The following is a 19,898-nucleotide window of genomic DNA, read 5'->3' on the forward strand; positions in this document are numbered from 1 at the left end:
CAACCTAAGTATCTATTGATGGATTAAATAAGATGTGGTAAAAACATACAATGGAATATTATTTAGCCATTAAAAAAAAAAGGTAACCCTGACATTTATCACAACATGGATGGAACTTAAGGGCATGATGCTAAGGGAAAACAGCCAGACAGAGAAAGACAAATACTTGTGATATGACTTATATGTGGAATCTAAAAAAGCCGAAGTCATAGAAACAGAGAACAGAACGGTAGTTGCCAAGGTCCAGGGGAGTGGGAGAAATGAGGAGATGTTGGTCAAAAGATATAAACTTTCAGTTATAAGATGAATAGATTTTGAGGATCTAATGTTCAGCATGGTAACTATAATTAACAATATTGTATTATATACTTGCAAGTTGCTAAGACAGTATATCTTAAATGTTCTCACCGTCAGAAAAAAAGGTAATTATGTGAGGTGATGGAGGTGTTACCAACCTTATTGGGGTAGTCATTTTGCAATATATACATGTATCAAACTCTCATGCTGTACCCCTTAAAGTAATGCAATGTTATATGTCAATAACATCTCAATAAACCTGAAAGAAAATTCTTTTGGATAAATATCCAGAAGTAGAATTTCATACTTTTTGAATTTTGAATCATTTGAATGTATTTTTCTCTTCAAAAATTAAATTTTAAAAAGAGTCCCCAATCTTCTTTACAGTCATATTTTTTATATTTACATTTTTAATTTTATTTTTTAAACACAAAGGAACTTGAATGTAAAACGTATGCTGTGTTGTAGGTATGAGAGCAGGCTGCCCCAATAGCCAGAGGTTATTATTATACCTACGTATGATTATTCATACGGAATTTGATTCTCAGATTGAACCTCAAGACTTTTACTATCGTTTTAACTCACAAATGTAAGAAAAAAACATGGATTTTTCAGAAACTATCACTCATTAAAACTTTAAGTCTAACACAAACATCAGAAGCCCTAGAAATCATTAAAAGATTTTTGTACTGGAAGGAATTAAGTAGTCGGTAGCTGGATTAATTCCTTAGTTCATTCATTTTTTTAAGAAAGGAACATATTATAATGTAAACAGTTGAAATCAGAGCACATGATTTTTTTTTTTTTTGCGGTACGTGGGCCTCTCACTGTTGTGGCCTCTCCTGTTGCGGAGCACAGGCTCCGGAGCGCAGGCTCAGCGGCCATGGCTCACGGGCCCAGCTGCTCCGCGGCATGTGGGATCTTCCCGGACCGGGGCACGAACCCGTGTCCCCTGCATCGGCAGGCAGACTCTCAACCACTGCGCCACCAGGGAAGCCCCAGAGCACATTTTGAGGAAGACAAATGAGACTGAAATATTTTGATATGTTCTTGCAGTGCCTAGGCCACCAAACACGACCCCTGACAGCCTTAGAAAAACCTTAGCTTGCAATGCCGTTGGCTTTGTGCAAAACCATTTTTTAAAATATTTGAATCTGAATGTTACCTTGATTTTTCTCTTTGCTTTTCTCTTGTAACTAAACATATCTTACTTCCCTAAGGACAGATGGGTGCCTCAGACAGACTTTACCCACGTTCACGTGCTTAGAAAGACAAAATAGTAAGCGTGTTAATAAATTTTGAACTACTATTCACATTCCAGATGTTACTGTTTAGATTCAGAGCATCAATGAGCCCCTTCTTCCCTCCATAGCTTTGACTCACAGCCATGCATACAAAGAACTGGCACCGCAGCCCTGCAGCTCCTATCTTCCTAGCAGCACTGCCTGGGCCTCCAGAGGCAAGAGGCTATGGCAGGAGCTGACGACCCTCAGAATGTCTGATCTGACAGAGGAATTTCTACCTTCCCTGAAGCAGACAATTTTTTCAAATGGGTGGGGACCATCCATGGCACAGCTGGCCAGTATATGAAGACCTGAGGTATATGCTCTCCCTGGAGTTTCCCAGGGGCTATGTGTCCACCACAGTGACGGTCCTCACACCCTGCTACCACCCCATCGGGGACACACAGGGTAACATGTGTCTGAACATCCTGAAGGACAAGTGGTCCATCCTGTACGATGTCAGGACCATTCTGCTCTCCATGCAGAGCCTGCTAGGAGAACCCGACGCCCATAGCCCTTTGAACATATGCTGGCAACCTCTGGAAAAACCCCACAGCCTTTAAAAAGTATCTGCAAGAAACCTACTCAAAGCAGGTCTCCAGCCAAGAACCCTGACCCAGCTGTCTGGCTGCTCTCCTTGTATTGTCTTTTTGATATTTTCCTTAGATGGTCTGTCCTTTCCTTGATTTCTGTATAGGACTATGTATCTGAAACTATGCTGTTGAGATAGGTTGGGACCTGGGACGCTTTACCAGCGTGCTTGCACTTGGCCCTGGACAACCAACTACTGCAGCAACAGCACACAAAGAAACTATAAGGAAGTAAAAATAACTGCACGCATGTGCGGTCGAAGTCGGGGCAATTATGAACAATACGATACACTTCTGAGTAGGGTACTGGCATGATCCCTGCACACAGCATCGCCAAGGGGGAGGGCAGACCACCTAAGCCACCCCTCCAGCCCGACCCACTGATCTGCCTCTACCCTCACCGCACTTAAGGGACCAGCATGCCTTCCTCGGAGAGTGAGCAAGGGCCCCTGTTTCTTGTTCTCGCTCCCTCCTGCTGTAGCACGAGTCCAATAAAACTTTGCCTGAGTTTCTCATCTGGCTTCTTATCAGTTTCTATTGATTAAAGTGTCCAAGGACCTGGGTTGGTAACAGTGTCATCTTTGTTTTGTTTCTGTTTTTTTTGTTGTTGTTTTTGTTTGGTTTTGTTGTCTTTTGAGATGATTTTTTTTGAATTTTATTTATTTTTTATACAGCAGGTTCTCATTAGTTATCTATTTTATACATATTAGTGTATATATGTCAATCCCAATCTCCCAATTCATTGTTTCTGCTTTTTAATTTTAAGTCTCTGGTTGAGCCCTTGTGATGAATGTATTAAATCAACACATTTTGGATTTGGAAAAAAAAAAAGACGAGTCAACTGGGCCAATTATCACCTTTTCATCCAAAGCACAGAGCCCCCTAGTGCTGGGATGAAGAAGTGCAGCAGGAATCAAAGGTCATAATGGCATTTCGCAAACCACCTCCCTGAATGGGAGAGGGCTGGTCCAGAGCTGGTCTAACAAACATCCGGACCATGTGAGACTCAGGAGAGTAAGCCTGAGGAGGAGAGACTAACCTGAGTCTGCCAGAAACAGATCTTCTCTGGTCAACTTAGAGCATGGAAACAGGGAGCACCAAGCAGACTGCACATGGGCACAGGGGGACCCAGGAACACAAGAGAGGGGATGTGGAGCCTGCTTCCTGATCTGAGGCAAAGAAACTGTTGCAGAAACTCAGCCTCTGTTCACCCATGCCGAATAGAAATGCGGAGACAGGGTTTTGGGTGACGTAGAAAAGAGTAGCTTTTATTGCTTTGCCAGGCAAAGGGGGCCACAGTGGGCTAATGCCCTCAAGACTCAAGACTGTGTGACCCACCCTGGAGAGGGTAGTGAGGAGTTATAGTGTTCAAGGAGCAGGGTGTGATCGGCTCATGGACAATTCTCGGATTGGTTGGCATCAAGGTGAAGTTTCAAGCATCGTCAACCTTCTGGTTCCAACCAGTCTGGGGTCCATGTGCTTGTGGTCAGCAGTTTTCATCTGGTGAGTCAGCTTCCTGTACAAACAACTTAGGAATGTGTGTCAGGCCTTTATCTATGTCTTTCAGGGAACTGGGAGTTCCGTGATTCTGCAATGTGGCAGAATTATAGTCTAAATTGTTACCAGTTCCCCAGCCCAACAGCTATTGTCTCTACATCTTCACATTCCCCAATCATTCACTCTTGAGTCAGCATTTTGCTTCAAAAGACAAGGACTTTTGTACACGGTTTCAAAACACTAGTCCAATGTCTGGATCAGTGGATGTCAGGCTTTCCCCCAAGTTCTTCCCCCTAAATTACTCCTCATTCTATGAGAAGGAGTGAATACTCTTCCCAGGGAGTGGAATTTAAATACGTATTTCTCTCCTTTGGAAACTGAGGTGCAAGCAATTCTCTCTGAAAAGACTAGGGGGTTCTCGGAAAGCTGTTCTTTGAACAGTCCCTCTCAGAACCCAGCTGCCATGCTATGAGAAGCTCAAACTGTATGAAAAGACCACACACATGTGGGCCCTAGGGTAACATCCCCGGCATCACTGACCAGCCATGTGAGTCATGCATCTTGTACATTGCAGCTCCATTGAGATCCCAGATAACTGCAACTCCAGCCAATGTCACATGGAGCAGAACCAGCTCCTGTCAATCCACAGATTCTTGAAAGATAATAAAACGTTGGAAATGTTATAAATAAATTATGACTATATTCGATTATATATTACATATAAATTTAGTTGGCAAAAAAGATCAATGCTTTTGTATTATCCCCAGGACCTCAACCGTACAATCGGATGTGTATGTTCCTGAAAATAAGGGTACGCCTTATTTTATTAGAGTAAATCTGCACCTGACTTTAGTGGATATCATGAAACTTTAGCCACAAAAGTGTCTACAGCCAATAAAAATTCAGAGCTATAGAATGTAAAACTACTGCCGTGCTAATAGCTAGCACAGATGTTGACAAAACAACAGTTTCCAACTGTGGATAACAAACATCCTTCTACACTGCAACAAATGAAGCAAGTGCAGTAAAGCAACTACCAAAACATGACCCCATTTATGATGAGTTTGACTTTCTAGCTAAACTCTTGTCAAAGCAAAAATTTGCTTGTTGCCACTTGCTATGTGATTGTAAATCTCACTTTGGAACTGGTTTTGTAATGCAGTCTAGTGAAAGCTTTCATACAGCCATTAGTACTATATGGGTTTGGAAATCAAGGAGACAAAGGGAGGTGCGGGGTGTAAAAAAAGATATTTTCAAACCAGTGGCCTCTGTTTTACAGACTCTGCAGATGAGGACGGGTGCAATGTAACTGCATTCTACTAGCTTTGTTTTGCACAGGCACAACCTGTAATCAAATGCAGAAATACAGCCGCTTTCTTAGCAAACATTTTCTTAGTATTTCCAGTGGAATGAGTAATTTACAAAGCAGTTCTAAGTGAAGTACCCAGTGAAGAGCTTGGAATGACTTTTAGAAATTCAGCTCTAAGAAACAAACAAGTACTCTTCTCAAGCTGCATGAGAAACCACCCCAGAATGTGAAACCACAAAGGCAAAATAACGATATCATAAACAGCCCCTACAAAATAAAGAAGAATGAGGCCGAAAGCTGCAAAACAGGAAGCACATCACAAAATATCTTGTCTCAGTCACCATCATGAGACCCTGAGATAGAGGGGGGAAAGGCAGGAACCTAGAGAAGAAACTGAAAGTGTTACCGACCAGGGTTCTTGACCTTCCCCAGTCAATAGAAATTGACCAGAGGCCGGAGGAGAAATTCAGGCAAGGCTTTATGGGGCCCCTGCTGCGGCAGGGGGGAGGGGGAACAGACAGCAGGTTCCCTTGCTTGCTCGCTCCCCAAGGGTGAGGGTAGGAATGTGTCTGGGGGTCGGGCCAGAGGGGTGGCTTAGATGTTTTGCCCACCCCTCTGGTGGTTGAGTGCAGGGGGCATGCACAGTACACAGCTTTTGCTCCCAACACCCTGTTTTTGCTCCAGGCTCTTCAAAAGTGGCAGTTGTGGGGTTTTGGGGTTTTTTTTTTTTTTTTGGTCTCTTTGTATCCTTTGGGGCCAGAATTTGCCCCAACTGCGCATGCACGCAGTTATTTTTAGTCCTATATAGTTTCTTTGCATTTTGTAGCTTGAGGAGAGGTGTGTCCAGGTGCAATGTTTGCAGCATTGTAGCAAAGGGTCTCAGGTCCCAGCCTGTCTCAAAAGCAATCAAATAACTTGAAACAACAGGCAGCAAACAGAAAAAAAAAAAAAAAAAAAAACAGTTGGAGAAAATTCAAAAAGAGACAGACCTTCTCCAGGAGCTAGAAGATTTAGAATTGAGTCTTTTAAATATTCATAGAAAACAAGTTGGATACCAGAAATAAGTACAAATATATCTTCCTGTTAAACCTCATGGAGTACCTCAAATATTCTTTGGCCCACATTTGATGTTCATCTTAGTTTATTTAATATTCTGAATACACGGGAAATGTTTCAATGTTTGTTCAATTGATTTTTCCAACCTTTCAATATAAAGTGGGAAGGATGAGGAGTAAGGTTTTATTTATTTATTTATTTATTTTTTTTCGGTACACGGGCCTCTCACTGTTGTGGCCTCTCCCCTTGCGGAGCACAGGCCCCAGACGCACAGGCTCAGCGGCCATGGCTCACGGGCCCAGCCGCTCCGCGGCATGTGGGATCTCCCCGGACCGGGACACGAACCCATGTCTCCTGCATCGGCAGGCGGACTCTCAACCACTGCGCCACCAGGGAAGCCCATGGGGTTTTTTTCTATATTGAGTTGTATGATTTCTTTATGTATTTTGAGTAATAACCCCTTATCTGGCACATCATTTACAAATATCTTCTCCCATTAAGTAGGTTGTCTTTTTGTTTTGTCGATGGTTTCCTTAGCTGTGCAAAAGTTTTTAAGTTTAATTAGGCCCCATTAGTTTATTTTTGCTTTGTTTCCCTTGCCTGAGGAGACAGATCCAAAAAACTATTACTAAGACTATGTCAGAGTGTTCTGCCTATGTTTTCTTCTACAATTTTTATGGCTTCCAGTACTACATTTAGACACTTAATCCATTTTCAGTTTGTTTTTGTATACAGTTTGAGAAAATGTTCTACTTTCATTCTTTTACATGTAACTGTCCAGTTTTCCCAATGCCACTTATTGAAGAGACTGCCTTTTCCCTATTGGATATTCTTGCCTCTTTTGTTGTGGATTAATTGACCATATGTGCGTGGGTTTATTTTTTGGCCCTCTCATCTGTTCCATTGATCTATGTGTCTGTTTTTGTGCCAGTACCATACTGTTTTGGTTACTGTGGCTTTGTAGTATAGTTTGAAGTCAGGAAACGTGATACCTCCAGCTTTGTTCTTTTTTCTCAGGATCTTATCTCGTAGGGTAGCTCTGCAAGTAATAAATTCTTTCCACTTCTCTTTATCTGGGGATGTTTTAAATTTCTTCTTAATTTTTGAAGAACAGTTTTGCTAGATAAAGAATGTGGGGTCGATAGTCTTTTCTTTCAGCACTTTGAATATACGATCCTATGGACCACTGGCTTCTATGGTTTCTGATGAGAAATCAGATGTTAATCTTGTTGAGGATCCCTTGTATGTTATGAGTCACTTCTCTCTTGCTGTTTTTAAGATTCTTTGTCTTTGTCTTTTGTAGTTTGATTATAATGGGTGTGGGTCTCTTTGAATTTATCCTACTTAAAGTTCATTGAGTTTCTTAGATGTGTACATTAATGGTTTTCATCAAATTTTGGAAGTTCACAGCCATTATTTCTTCAAATATTCTTCCTGCCTCTTTCTTCTCTCCTCTGGCAATGTACATCACATTGCTCAGCCCACACATTCCCCACCTCATGCAGGTCCAGTGTCACCTGCTCAATCATGGGTAGCACTCTGGGATTTGTTCCTGCCTTCAAGCTGAAGGGAAGCTCTGGGAAGAGGCGCAGAATGTCTTCTAGACTTTATTCTTCCCAGGTACCTGGCTCTAATACTGGTTACATCTGTTTGTCCTTGCTGTAATGACATGCTCAGAGTAGAAGATTCCTGAACTGGCAGAGGCCTAGTGAAGTGACTGTCACCCAGTTTAAAGGTTTTCAGGCATCAAAGATGCAAAAACCACCAGAGTCAAGGTATTTAAACATTTTCATTTCCTTTCCATGGAAGCATGCTCTTCCCCCAAGTCAGAAAAATAGGAATCAGAAAGAAGAGGTGAATTCATAATATAATTCATCTTTATTATTTCACTCAACTAAATATATTTATACACACTTACCAGAATTTATCGTATTAAGGGTTATGCAGAGTACAAAAGTATTAATGGTGACATTCCATGCTCTTATCAATGGGTTAATCTTGACGTAACCTGATACTTTGAAATTTTAAAAAAGCAGATGGTGACATAGATCATGTCCTCAAAGCATGTGTAAAGCAGTTAATATTGAAAACATCTGACCTTACATCTGGGAGAAGACTCCATAGTTCTCACATGTCACCCACACCAGGCAGCTCTCAATATAACCTGCTTAGCCGTGAGTAGGACACCACCATCTTGGAACCGTAAGAAGCAACCTTAAGTATGGAGGCTGCATGCCGATGGGTGGGGGCAGAAAGGCAGAAAGAAGCTGGAACGTTGATGCCACACTGGTCTCAGACTGCCTACTCCTGGACTTCTTAATGTAAGACACTATAAACCCCTAATGTGTTTAAGCCATTATTATTTGACCTCTTTGAGTTTTCTGGGATTTTTTGTGTTTTTTTTTTTAGCGGTACGCGGGCCTCTCACTCTTGCGGCCTCTCCCGTTGCGGAGCACAGGCTCCGGACGCGCAGGCTCAGCGGCCATGGCTCACGGGCCCAGCCGCTCCGCGGCATGTGGGATCCTCCCGGGCTGGGACACGAACCCGTGTCCCCTGCATCGGCAGGCAGACTCACAACCACCGCACCACCAGGGAAGCCCCTCTTTGAGTTTTAACCTAATTCCTAAGCCTCAGGGACAAGGAGGGTGGGGGAGAGAGGGAAAAAGAAAGGGAAAGAGAGAGAGAAGTATAAAGGAGTTCTCAATAACTCTTCCTAGAGGAAATCTAGAATTTTACTTAGAATTTTAAATTTTTGCAAGATCGTCTAATCTTGACAATTTTACCATGCTTCTAATTTTTGTTCTAGTCTATTTCACTGTGAATGATTGGCAATAAAATCTTTTGATACTTCACAGACTCCTGTTCACTTCCTCAGGGACAGCAAAGGAAGGTAGACTAGGTCCCACTTTCCATTCCAGCTTGGACTGGGGAAAGAAGTAAGGAGTAGCCATCATGTGAAGAAAGGAAGGCCCTGAGTGCTGCCGCGGTGGAGATGGAGAGCTCAGGGCACCTGGCAAGCAGTGCTGGGCATCAGAGAGGCCCACAGGAGTCCAGCTTCTCCATTCTGCCACACCCAGGAGTTGACTGGACATTGTCTTACCTTCATGTATCTGAATCCTCTGGTTCTTGTGTGACTCTCTGTATTCTGACCCCAGGCTGGCCTTGGCCTCAGTCCCAGTGTCTGTCCTGACTCCGATCTGTCTACACAGATGAAGTGATTCTTGTGACTTGATTCTGATCCTTAATATCAGCCTAATTAACCCCTGAAGGCTTTGCTCAGATTTCCCGCCTTATTTTTTCTTTCTCCTTTGTTATCCCCTATTACCTGCCCCAGCCTGACAACTTATTTACCTACAAAGAGCTGAAGCCCCACAGTGTGATATGCATTTACCTCTCAAGCCCTCAAAGTCATGGACCCTCTTCCCATCCCACCAGTCCTACCATGCCCCCCACCATGCTTGTAGCCTGAGGGTATCTCTAACTTAAAGAGACCCCGGGCATTTCAGCTTGCTATAGTAACTTACCTTTTAAATTATTTAGTAATGTGGGGCTTCCTACACTAACTTACCCTTTAAGTTATTTAGTAATTTTATAGTAATATACTTTTTAAATTATTCAGTAATTTTGGGGGCTGAAAATTTTTCATTATTTTGCCTACATTCCCCCATGGATGGCGATATTCATGCTCTCTACGGCACTTTATCAGGTTAGTAACCTCTGACAAAAGCTCTCTTGCCTGCTCTTCCCTGGCTTGGCCAGTTTCTTTGTTATTAAAAGCACAATATCTCCCCTTACATTTTTCAATTATGTCCCTAAGATATCTGTTATCTGTGTTTTTGACATAATCTTCAAGCTTCCCAGTCTCTAAGTCTTCCTTCCGGGTAAACAGCACAATCGTGTATTTCATAACTTCCTCTCCAAAGATGGTCTTTAATTCCGCCACTGCCTTTTTGTCCTCTCGCGTGATCCGTCCTAGCTGTAATACCAGGACCAGAACCGTACTCCCTTCTTTATAGTAGGACAAACAGCGTTTGACCTCCTCATCGACCTGGGATGGACCCCCTTCAGCTCCGGACACCAGGCAGGGCAGGGGAGTGTCCACAACCACAACATCCTGCCCATCCCACGCCCTCCAGCCGCTCTGGCATGTCTTGGTGGCCAGCTGTGCTTCCAGCTGAGAGCGGAACTTCGGCCTCCCGAGGACGGTGTTCCCACTGGCAGTCTTCCCAGCTCCGCTCCTCCCCACGAGGGTGATGCACAGGGACTCTGCAGAAGAGAAAGCGGGAAAGACTCGTGACCATGGGCTGATCTGCCTACAACTTTCATCTCAAGATCAAGACTACTGCCATTAATCACAGCAAAGGATGCTCGGAAAGTTCCATCCCCAAGCACTGGAACAGCCTGTCAAAATTACACAGTCCGGGGCTTCCCTGGTGGCGCAGTGGTTGAGCGTCCGCCTGCCGATGCAGGGGACACAGGTTCGTGCCCCGGTCCCGGAGGATCCCACATGCCGCAGAGCGGCTGGGCCCGTGAGCCATGGCCGCTGAGCCTGCGCGTCCGGAGCCTGCGCTCCGCAACGGGAGAGGCCATAGCAGTGAGAGGCCCGCTTACCGCAAAAAAAAAAGAAAAAAATTTCCCTATAAATGAGATGATAGATGCAGAAAGATCTTGCAACATGTATTACTGGGGTTTTCCTTATGACTTTGCACTTGTACTGTGATCTCTCTCTTCCGTTCAGGTCTCACAGTTCTCGATTGTGAGTTTTTACCAAGTTACTGATATCTGCCTCAAAACAAAGAGAGAGGAAAGCCCATCGCACGTTCTTCCTTCTGGGAGAAATTACTCAATTGCTTATCCTGAACCCACAATCTCATAGTTAAACATACAGGATTAAAAAATAGATTAAGTCCCTCTTCCATGCCCTCGGACGGTGTGGTTCTCACCCCCTCGGCAATCTGGTCTAAACTCCCCATCCCATATCTAGAGGTGTGAGCCCTCATCTCCATCAAGACCATGCCCCTTTGTCCTCTCACAAGTAGATGCTCAGTTCTACCTCCTTGCTTCAAGTTGCTAGTGTACTCTCTGGAGCTTTGTACTCAGCCATGCAAACTCTACCCATTCTCCAAAGCCTGTTTCAAATCGTGCTTCCTCCACACAGCCCCTCCTGACTTTCCCACATGTCTGTGCTTTTAGGAGGCTGCCCAGCACCTGGCTCCCCATTAAGAATGTGAAAGAGCACAACAAACAGATATGCCCCTTTTGGTCTGATGTTCTTCCCAGGTGAGGATCTTTGAAGCAGAAGAGAACGGGATGAGTAGAATGGGAAGAATCTCAGCTCAGGTCAATAGAATTTGTAGCACTGAGTGGACTACAAGGGGACTTCTGCTTAAGCAGTAGGTAAGTTAGTGTGGCTGGACTAATAAAGCCCACCTAGTGCCATGTGGGGCATGACCATCATGAGGATTCAGGCTCCCTGTCCTTGTCCGGTCAAAACAGCCCCCCCTTCTCCAACAGAGGGAAGAGTAAAGAACCAAGAGAGTAAACAAAGAGGTCAAGAAAGGCGGAGGGCAGGGAGGAAAGGAAGAGGCGGGGGGTGGGGGAAGGGGAGGAAGAAGGGAAGGGTAAAACCAATGAACCAGGACTGTCTCAGCACCAGCACTGAGTGCTAAGCCCTGGGCAACAGATACGCTGTGGGGAAGACAAGAGACTGGAAACTCCTTCCCTCAAGATGCTCACCATCCAGTTGAAGAGATGGGAGAAAAGTCAGGAGAAAATTATAGACCAGGTCAGGACAGTGCATGCACAGGTACATAAATTTAGTAGAATTTGAGACAGAAAGGAGAAAGAGTCAGCTAACAGAAGAGACCTGTCCTTTGGACCTCCGCTATGCCCTTCAGAAAACAAAGTTCCTGTACATTTATATCTATTTTTAAGTATGCAGAAAAGGTTTTCTAGACAGCGTTTACCTTTCCCCCTGAAGGTGCACGGCTTGCCCCCATGCTGCTGCACCACGCTCACAATTTTTTGCAGGAGCTCGTCCACCTGGCACTGTTCCTGTTCTCCCGTTGCTCTATAGTTGAAGATGCTGCATCGGTTTTTACATTCCTTGATGAGCTCGTAGAGCCTTTCAGCTCTGATTTTTAAGAACGTATCTAGATCCTGATTCCCTAGATCTTCTTTCCTGGTGAGGAGAACAATCATGTACTCAATGAATTTATCTCCAAAAATGCTCTGGATGGTACTCAGCACCATGTGATCGCGCTCATTGAAAGATCCCAGCGGGGTCACCAGCAGGAAGGCATGGGGACCTGGAAAGGTGTTGTTCAAAATGTCTTGTTCAACATCCTTTGCAGATGAGAAGTCTGGAGTGTCAATGATCAAAACTTTCCTCCCTCTCCAGGTTCTGCTCTCGGACTTACACCTCTGGGTTACTGGCTTTTCGCTGTATTGGGTCTCAAAGACCCACCTCCCCAGAAGGCTGTTTCCAGCTGCACTTTTCCCCACACCATGCTTCCCCACGAGCAGGACCTTCAGTGTTGACGGCTCATGGTTCGGCTCACATCCTGTAGCCTGGTGATGCTCCGCCCCTGGCCCTGGGACAAAAGGACAGATTCAGAGTCTCTTCTTACATTTGAATACAGAGATGTGGACGGGTTTTAGGATTTCTCATAAATCTCTTTTGAGATTTTAGAAATCTCTTGTCAGATTTTATAGAGAACGGCAGTGGTCCTCTGAACCAGTAGAACTCTAGACCCAGTCAGAAGCTACCCATCAAAGTGAAAGCCATGAAAAGGGCCATGAACAACTTAAGAGAGGTGTAAAGGGCTTCAGATTTCCCAGGAACATGAAAATGTTGAACTTGGCCTTCACTGGCCATGAGCCTCAGGATCCCTCTTATTTTGCCGCCGAAGTTAACTACTGGGGTGTGAAGTTCATGGGCTAAGGCAGAACTGGGGAGAATGAGTTTAAAATGCATCGTAGTGGGGGGCTTCCCTGGTGGTCCAGTGGTTGGGACTCTGTGCTTCCACTGCAGGGGGCACGGGTTTGATCCCTGGTCAGGGAACCGGGAGTCCCACATGCCGTGAAGGGCGGCCAATCCAAATAAAAAAATAATAATTAATTTTTAAAAACTTAAACAAAAAAATGCATCTCAGGGGTATGTTCATAACATAGAATACAACTCGGCAATTTAACAAAAAGTGATGTACTGACATGCAGCCTGGATGGATCGCCAAAACATGCTAAGTGAAAGAAGTCAGACACAAAACCACATGCTACATGATGTCATTATCTGAAGTGCAAGAACACACAAAATTAATCCATGTTGATAGAAGCCTGGAGAGTGGTTCCCTTTGGGGAGGGACAGTAAGAACTTCTAAGGTGATGGAAATGCCCCATATCTTTATCTAGATGATGTCACATATGTGTAGATACGTAAACAACCCTCGAGTTGTACACGTAAGATTTGTGCATCTCACTCTATGTAAATTATACCTCAGTAAATTACTGTAATAACCTGTACCACAAAACTGTCTCTCCACACATACACTGTCCCCACCACTTCTCCCATGATCCCAAGTCAATACCAGACCCACTGGGCACATGACAGAGCCCACGGTTACAAGGATAGTCACCGAGTCTGTATCACCCAGGGCACTATCAGAGTGGATGATACTCAGCGTCTGAGCCCCAAGTCTGGGAAGGGGGAAGAACACAGCATTTAAAGAAAGCAGCTGAAATGCTAGTGACACCATGTCCGTGTTATGCTGCCTTGGGAGAGTTTCTACTTCCCCCCAAATCACTTCACACAAGCCCACATCCTATAAAAAGTCTTCGCCAACACCCTCATTCTGAGATGCTCCTTGGTCCCCATGATGTGCTATATTCCCTCACTGCCACAAGTCAGTCCACCCAGTTTTGTTCAGTAACAGGAATATTCCTGGGGGTCTTGGCTGATGGGCATCGACAGAATATTAACTCCCTACTGCTGTCTAAGTTCACGTATTTCTGGCTAAATTTACTCAACTGTAAAACGAAAATAACACCGTCTTTATAGGATTGTTATTAAGGGCTATATTGTGAGGTTATGAGGATTATATATTATATGCTACTAGGATTGAATAATTTATATTATATATATATATCCCAGCATATAATGTCACTTGCAATAATTATCATTAAAATTTTAATTATGATTTTGGGAAGTCCTACAAGGACAGAGATCTCATCTACCTTATTCGCTACGAAATATTCAGTTCTTGCACAGAGCTGGCCCAGAAATAACCCGAAAGTCCAACAACAAAGAGATGGGTGTATCTGTCACGTATGCGCATACCATGGACCACATTACGTCCACTGAACAGAACAAGGTAGATCTACGTGTATTGACGTGTGCAGTGTGCACGATGCACCATTAACGGCAATCATCACACAGATACTGAGCTCCATCACTGAATTCTGCAGGTGTTATTCTGTTTAGTGTTATCCATGAAGAAGTGATCTCTGCCTCCCGGTAGGAGTCCAAAATTGGGTAGTGCTGGGTCCCAGGCTGGGGAGGAGAGGCTGAGTCAGGGAAGAAGCTGCAAGAGACAAGCCCAGCTCTGTAACATTTCAGGGAAGGCCGGGGACACCCGCGCGGGTGCCCCACCTACTCACAAGGGTTAGCAGTTCCCTGGGAGACAGACTGTGGGCACCAACCTGAGCTAGGGCTCCAGGGTGCAATTTGTTCTGACTTATCTAGATAATTTTTCCACTTCATTTTGATGCATGATGCATTCAAAAGAATACAGATATGAGCTTAACATTTTTTTAAGAATTATCTTACCATGTGGATGGTCCTCCCTCTGAGATGTAGCTTCATTCACACAATCCTAGAAAGAAAATAAAGAGGAATATGATGCACACAGACCTAAAATCTCAGCTTTTCACAAAGTAAAGGGACGGAGACACAAGTATATAATTCAGAGTAATTCGATGATTAGGATGTGGTCAAATGAACGTCATGGTCATGGTCATGGTCATGGTCGCTGCTGGCATGTGTAGTCCTGTCCATGATGAAGCTGACCTTGAGACCCCGCTGCTGCTGCAACACGTTTCCCAGAAGTAAGAAGGTGGGTTTTGTTCTCACTCAGAGGAGTCCCACAAATGCCATCTAACCCAGGCATTGTTCCTGAAGCACTTTCTAACTTTACTTCTCCACAGTCCCCAATAGTAATAGTAATTCTTTCCAGTGTCTCCCAGAGTTCCTGCTATTCCTGGAGAAAATCCAGACGCTTAAGAAAAGCTTCTGGACTCCCTGGAAGAAGAAACTAGTCAAGTGATGGATGTGCCGTGCATTTGAGGGACAGGGGAAGGGAGGAGATTGGAAATCAAGCTCCCCATGTATCTCCAATGTCTTCTTCCCTTACTGCACCCCCAGTATAGAGATGAAGCTTCTTCAAACGTGAGATCCAGTAAAATTTGGAACCCTCCCCATCCACATGGGCAAATGGAGACAATGAAGGATGAAGAGCTAAACACATAATTAACATCCCCTTCACCTGCCTGGGGAAGCCTCACTCCCAACATTTAAATTGGCATGAAATCAGAAGTTTTAAAATCAACTAAAATATCAATCTGGCTATTGTGTGTGAAATGGATGGGGGTGGGGAGGGTAAGGCACAAGAATAAATTAGGGGAAAATTGTTATGCAAATATGTGTAAAATAGTACAGGCAAGAAAAGAGGTTGCCCTGGACCAGATGGTGGTAGTGGAGACAGAGAGAAGCAGGCGGATTCCAGGTGCCTTAATCACACAAGACGATGATCTCCTGGAAGTCAGATGCAAGCTGGCCGTGGTATCAAAGCTGACATCTGGGCTTAGGTTTGAACAGCATGATGGGCAGGACAGCCATTGACAGAGCTGAGAGGAAAACTGAAGTCTCAGAGATTCAAGAGGGAAAAACAAAAGTCTGGACGTGTTAACTCTGAGATTCTTTAAGAGAGCGATGTCAGATAGCAATTGGATGGACAAAGGAGTCAGAACTCAAGAGGAAAGACCTGGACTGGAGTTACTAATTTGGAAACTGTTTGCAACAGATGAAGCTCAAAGTTGTAAAAATGCGGAATCACCTGAGGACACAAGTATAGAGAAGGGAGGAAGGGCGAGAACCAAGCCCTGAAGATGCCAGCTGTCAGGTCATTAGAGGAGGGCTCAGCGCTCTCTGGAGTAGCAAGTGAGGACGAAGAAACAAGAAAAGGATAGTTTTACTGAAGCCAAGGGAAGAGAGGGTCTAATGAGTCATTTATGTGTCCAATACTATGAGGGGTAAAGTCAGATAAGCTCTTAAATATATCCATTAATTTGCCAATAAAGTATAATACTCAAAGTAGCCTCATCTTTCCAGTTTATGGATAAATATCCCTTTAAACAAAGCCTCTGCAACATTTCACTTATTTGTGCCTTTATCCCGCTAGCTCTAACAACAGAGACCCTTGGAGGCCTTCACAAGAATCCTCACCTGGAGTCCACTGTCTTCATTTCTGAAGTTCACCCAGTATGGTCCTTGGTTCTCATCCACCAAACACTGGACCTTGCAGAGGAGGTCCTTCACCTGGGCGTCCCGCTCATCCTCACTGGCCTTGTTGTTGAAAGCGCAGTATCGGCCGCCATAGTTTTGAACTAAGTCCCTAACAGACGTGTCACTTTCAATGTAATCTTCCAGCAAGCCATCCATCAAATCATCTTTCCAAGTAAAGACTATAACGATGTGCTTCCTGGCTTTAGCTCCAAACACCTTCTGGATGCCCTTGATTGTTTCTCTGTCCTCCACCTTATAATGGCCGATGGGAATTACCAGAAGGAAGGCGTCGAGGCTGGGAGCTGAGAGCTCCAGGCAGCGCTCAATGTAGCCTTCCTTGTCATTGGCACAAGCTATTGAGGAGAAAAGGTCAGGGGTGTCGATGACCACAACCTCCCTCCCCTGCGTGGCCCCACTCTCTCTCTGGCACGTTTTAGTCACCATCTGCTCACTGAACCTGGACTTGAACACAGCTTTGCCCAGAATGGTGTTTCCTGTGGCACTTTTCCCTGCGCCATGTTTCCCTAAAAGAAGAAGCCTCAGTTCCAACATGGAGCAGTCCGGCTCTGACTCTCTCTCCTGACACAGGTTTCCACTGGTTCTGTTGGGACAAAAGCAACACAACAATGTTCAACTCACAAACAGAGTGGATAGAAGAACAACAGGAAAGTACCTTCCGGGCTTCCCTCGTGGCACAGTGGTTGAGAGTCCGCCTGCCGATGCAGGGGACACGGGTTCGTGCCCCGGTCCAGGAAGATCCCACATGCCACGGTGTGGCTGGGCCCGTGAGCCATGGCCGCTGAGCCTGCGCGTCCGGAGCCTGTGCTCCGCAACGGGAGAGGCCACAGCAGTGAGAGGCCCGTGTACCGCAAAAAAAAAAAAAAAAAAAAAAAAGAATTACCATATGACATAGCAATCCCACTACTGGGCATATACACAGAGAAGACCATAATTCAAAAAGACATGCACCCCAATGTTCATTGAAGCACTATTTTCAATAGCCAGGTCATGGATGCAACCTAAATGCCCATCGACAGACGAACGGATGAAGAAAATGTGGTACATATATACAATGGAATATTACTCAGCCATAAAAAGGAATGAAATTGGGTCATTTGTAGAGACGTGGATGGACCTAGAGACTGTCATCCAGAGTGAAGTAAGTCAGAAAGAGAAAAACAAATATCGTATATTAACGCATATATGTGGAATCTAGAAAAATGGTACAGATGAACCGGTTTGCAGGGCAGAAATAGAGACACAGATGTAGAGAACGAATGTATGGACACAAAGCGGGGAAGGGTGTGGTGGTTGGATGAATTGGGAGATTAGGATTGACATATATACACTAATACGTATAAAATAGGTAACTAATAAGAACCTGCTGTATAAAAAAATAAATAGAATAAAATTCAAGAATTTTTTAAAAACTTAAAAAAATGAAAGAAAGAAAGCTTTCTCCAGAACTCTTGTGAGACTCTAAAGCAGCCTCCACCTTCTTCCCAGGATAGAGCCCAAGGGGGACGAGGCTTCAGGCACCCAAGCAAAGCTTCCAGTGATGTAGGGATTTGTCCCACGTCAGGGGCAGTTCAGGTGCACAGAAAAAGGTGGTCAGAGAAGCTTCCGGAGCCCGGCCTGGAGAGAGCTCAGTCCCAGCCCGGCAGGAGGAAGGAAGAGAGTTCATGGGTGAAAGCCCAGGAGGCTTAAATTTAGATAAAATCAGAAAGAGTGTTTTTGGCAAACACTGACCACTTTCAATGATCAGTTAATGGAATCCTGATTGTGCAAGGGTTGGGAAATATCACGAGAGTGAATGTGGAAAATCAGTGTCCAAACGGCCAGCTTCCCTGCCGGCTTCTGCTCAAGGAGGCAGGCAGCTCCCGCTGACTTCCCCGGGGTGAGGGTGGGAGTTTGCTTTGTGTCGCAGTCGTGAAGTCAGGGGATGCCGGAGGAGCGGACCTACCCCCCTTTTTCTTCCAGGCCTTCATCTCTGCCCTGGGTGGGGCGAGCAGCCCCCTCCCAGACCCGCCTCTTCCTAGGAAGCTGCGCACAGACACGACTCCCCGGGAAGGGGGGTGACCTCTGTGCCCCCCAGGCTGGGGAGACCTGCGCTGGGGCGGGAAGAACACCCCAGAGCCCCTGAAATCAAGCCTTCCAGGTGGCTGTCTCCCCGCCCTGCGTCGGCCGCCTTTCCCGTCCTCATGTTCACGTGTCCAGCACAGAAACCGCCACCACGCACACACGTACCTCGGTCCTGTCCCCTGACCTGTCACAGTCTCAGAACCTCCAGGTTCCTCGCGCCTCCGTCTCTGCATCGCTCGGCTGGGTTTGAAGCGGCTACTCTATCCCCTCAGAGGATGGAGCAGCGGCGCGGGGAGAGGAAAGCAGGGTCTGGACCAGCTTCGCAGGGTCAGGATCTTCCTGACATAGTGTTTCTGAGGAGGAAGAGCCTTTTAGAAATAGGTGTCCAATGCAGTCGGAGGGGAAGTTCAGAAGTGATGCCAGATCGCAGGGTGAGAACGTCTGGGTCAAGGCGGTCTGAGCCAGGAAGGCACCGCGCCCACCTACCCGGCGCGGTCAAAGGCTGGTGGGAGGTGGAAGGCGGAGGCTCCGCTGGGGCTGAGGGGACCCGGGCTGAGCCCCAGCCGAGCTTCGGAAGTGTCCCTCGAGAAGGATCGCTGTGCCGACGGCACAGGCGGCTGTGCGGAAAACAATCGGGGGCATTTCAAGGCTTTGCGAGAGCTGGGGGTGGGGAGAGGGCCCGGAGCCCGGAGCAGGTGTTTCTGCCCCAGCAGGTCCCAGCATTCACCGCTCAGCCCTGCCCTTTCCCGAGATTGGGGTGAAAACCGAAAGACATAGTTTACCTTCTCCCACCAACTCCTCGCCCTCCGTCTGCCCTGCAGCAGCCCGTACAGCCTCCTGTAACAGCTCCTCTCCTGCCTTCCAGAGGGCTCTCCCCGAACGCCCCCTCCGGAGAAACTCGGGGCCTCGGACCAACGCTGCTTCCCAGGAGAAAGTGTTCTTTCCCGGAGCTAGACAAACATTTGAAATGCTAGAACGTTGATGCTTTCCAAGAGTTCATAAAACGAAACCCTATTGTGAGCCATAAGCGTTCAAAGCTTCCTTCTAGAGAAGGAAGTGAAACACAGAAAAAGGCCTTATTTTATTTTATTGTGCTAAAAAAAAAACAAAAAAAAACAACCACACATGTAACATTGACCATCTTAGCCATCTTTAAAGGTACAGCTCAGCAGCTTCAGGTGCATTCTCGACATCGTGCTGAGAGAGTTCCAGAACTATTCCATCCC

General features: G+C 45.6%; 1 protein-coding gene and 1 pseudogene across 4 annotated transcripts; one reads left to right on the forward strand and one right to left on the reverse strand.

Moving 5' to 3' along the window:
• Positions 1 to 815: 815 nt before the first annotated feature.
• On the forward strand, positions 816 to 2,195 carry LOC111183206 (ubiquitin-conjugating enzyme E2 C pseudogene; annotated as a pseudogene).
• Positions 2,196 to 7,887: 5,692 nt separating this feature from the next.
• GIMAP8 (GTPase, IMAP family member 8) lies at positions 7,888 to 19,691 on the reverse strand. 4 transcript variants are annotated; one of them, XM_022578137.3, is made up of 6 exons: positions 19,455 to 19,691; positions 18,838 to 19,025; positions 16,531 to 17,191; positions 14,857 to 14,902; positions 11,999 to 12,625; positions 7,888 to 10,298 (listed from the first exon to the last, which is right to left on the reverse strand). In XM_022578137.3, the coding sequence occupies exons 2-6, from the start codon at positions 18,903 to 18,905 to the stop codon at positions 9,622 to 9,624; spliced, it is 2,079 nt and encodes a 692-aa protein (XP_022433845.2). In that variant the 5' UTR covers positions 18,906 to 19,025; positions 19,455 to 19,691; the 3' UTR covers positions 7,888 to 9,621. The 4 variants fall into 4 exon arrangements, with proteins under 4 accessions (XP_022433845.2, XP_022433828.2, XP_022433837.2 ...); XM_022578120.3 differs by having other exon boundaries at positions 18,838 to 19,289; XM_022578129.3 differs by having other exon boundaries at positions 19,159 to 19,691.
• Between the last annotated feature and the right edge of the window lie 207 nt (positions 19,692 to 19,898).

This window comes from Delphinapterus leucas, chromosome 9 (assembly GCF_059928025.1).
Source record: "Delphinapterus leucas isolate spDelLeu-1000000601 "Yukka" chromosome 9, BTC_Dleu_Yukka2, whole genome shotgun sequence".
In the NCBI taxonomy this organism is placed as follows: domain Eukaryota; kingdom Metazoa; phylum Chordata; class Mammalia; order Artiodactyla; family Monodontidae; genus Delphinapterus; species Delphinapterus leucas.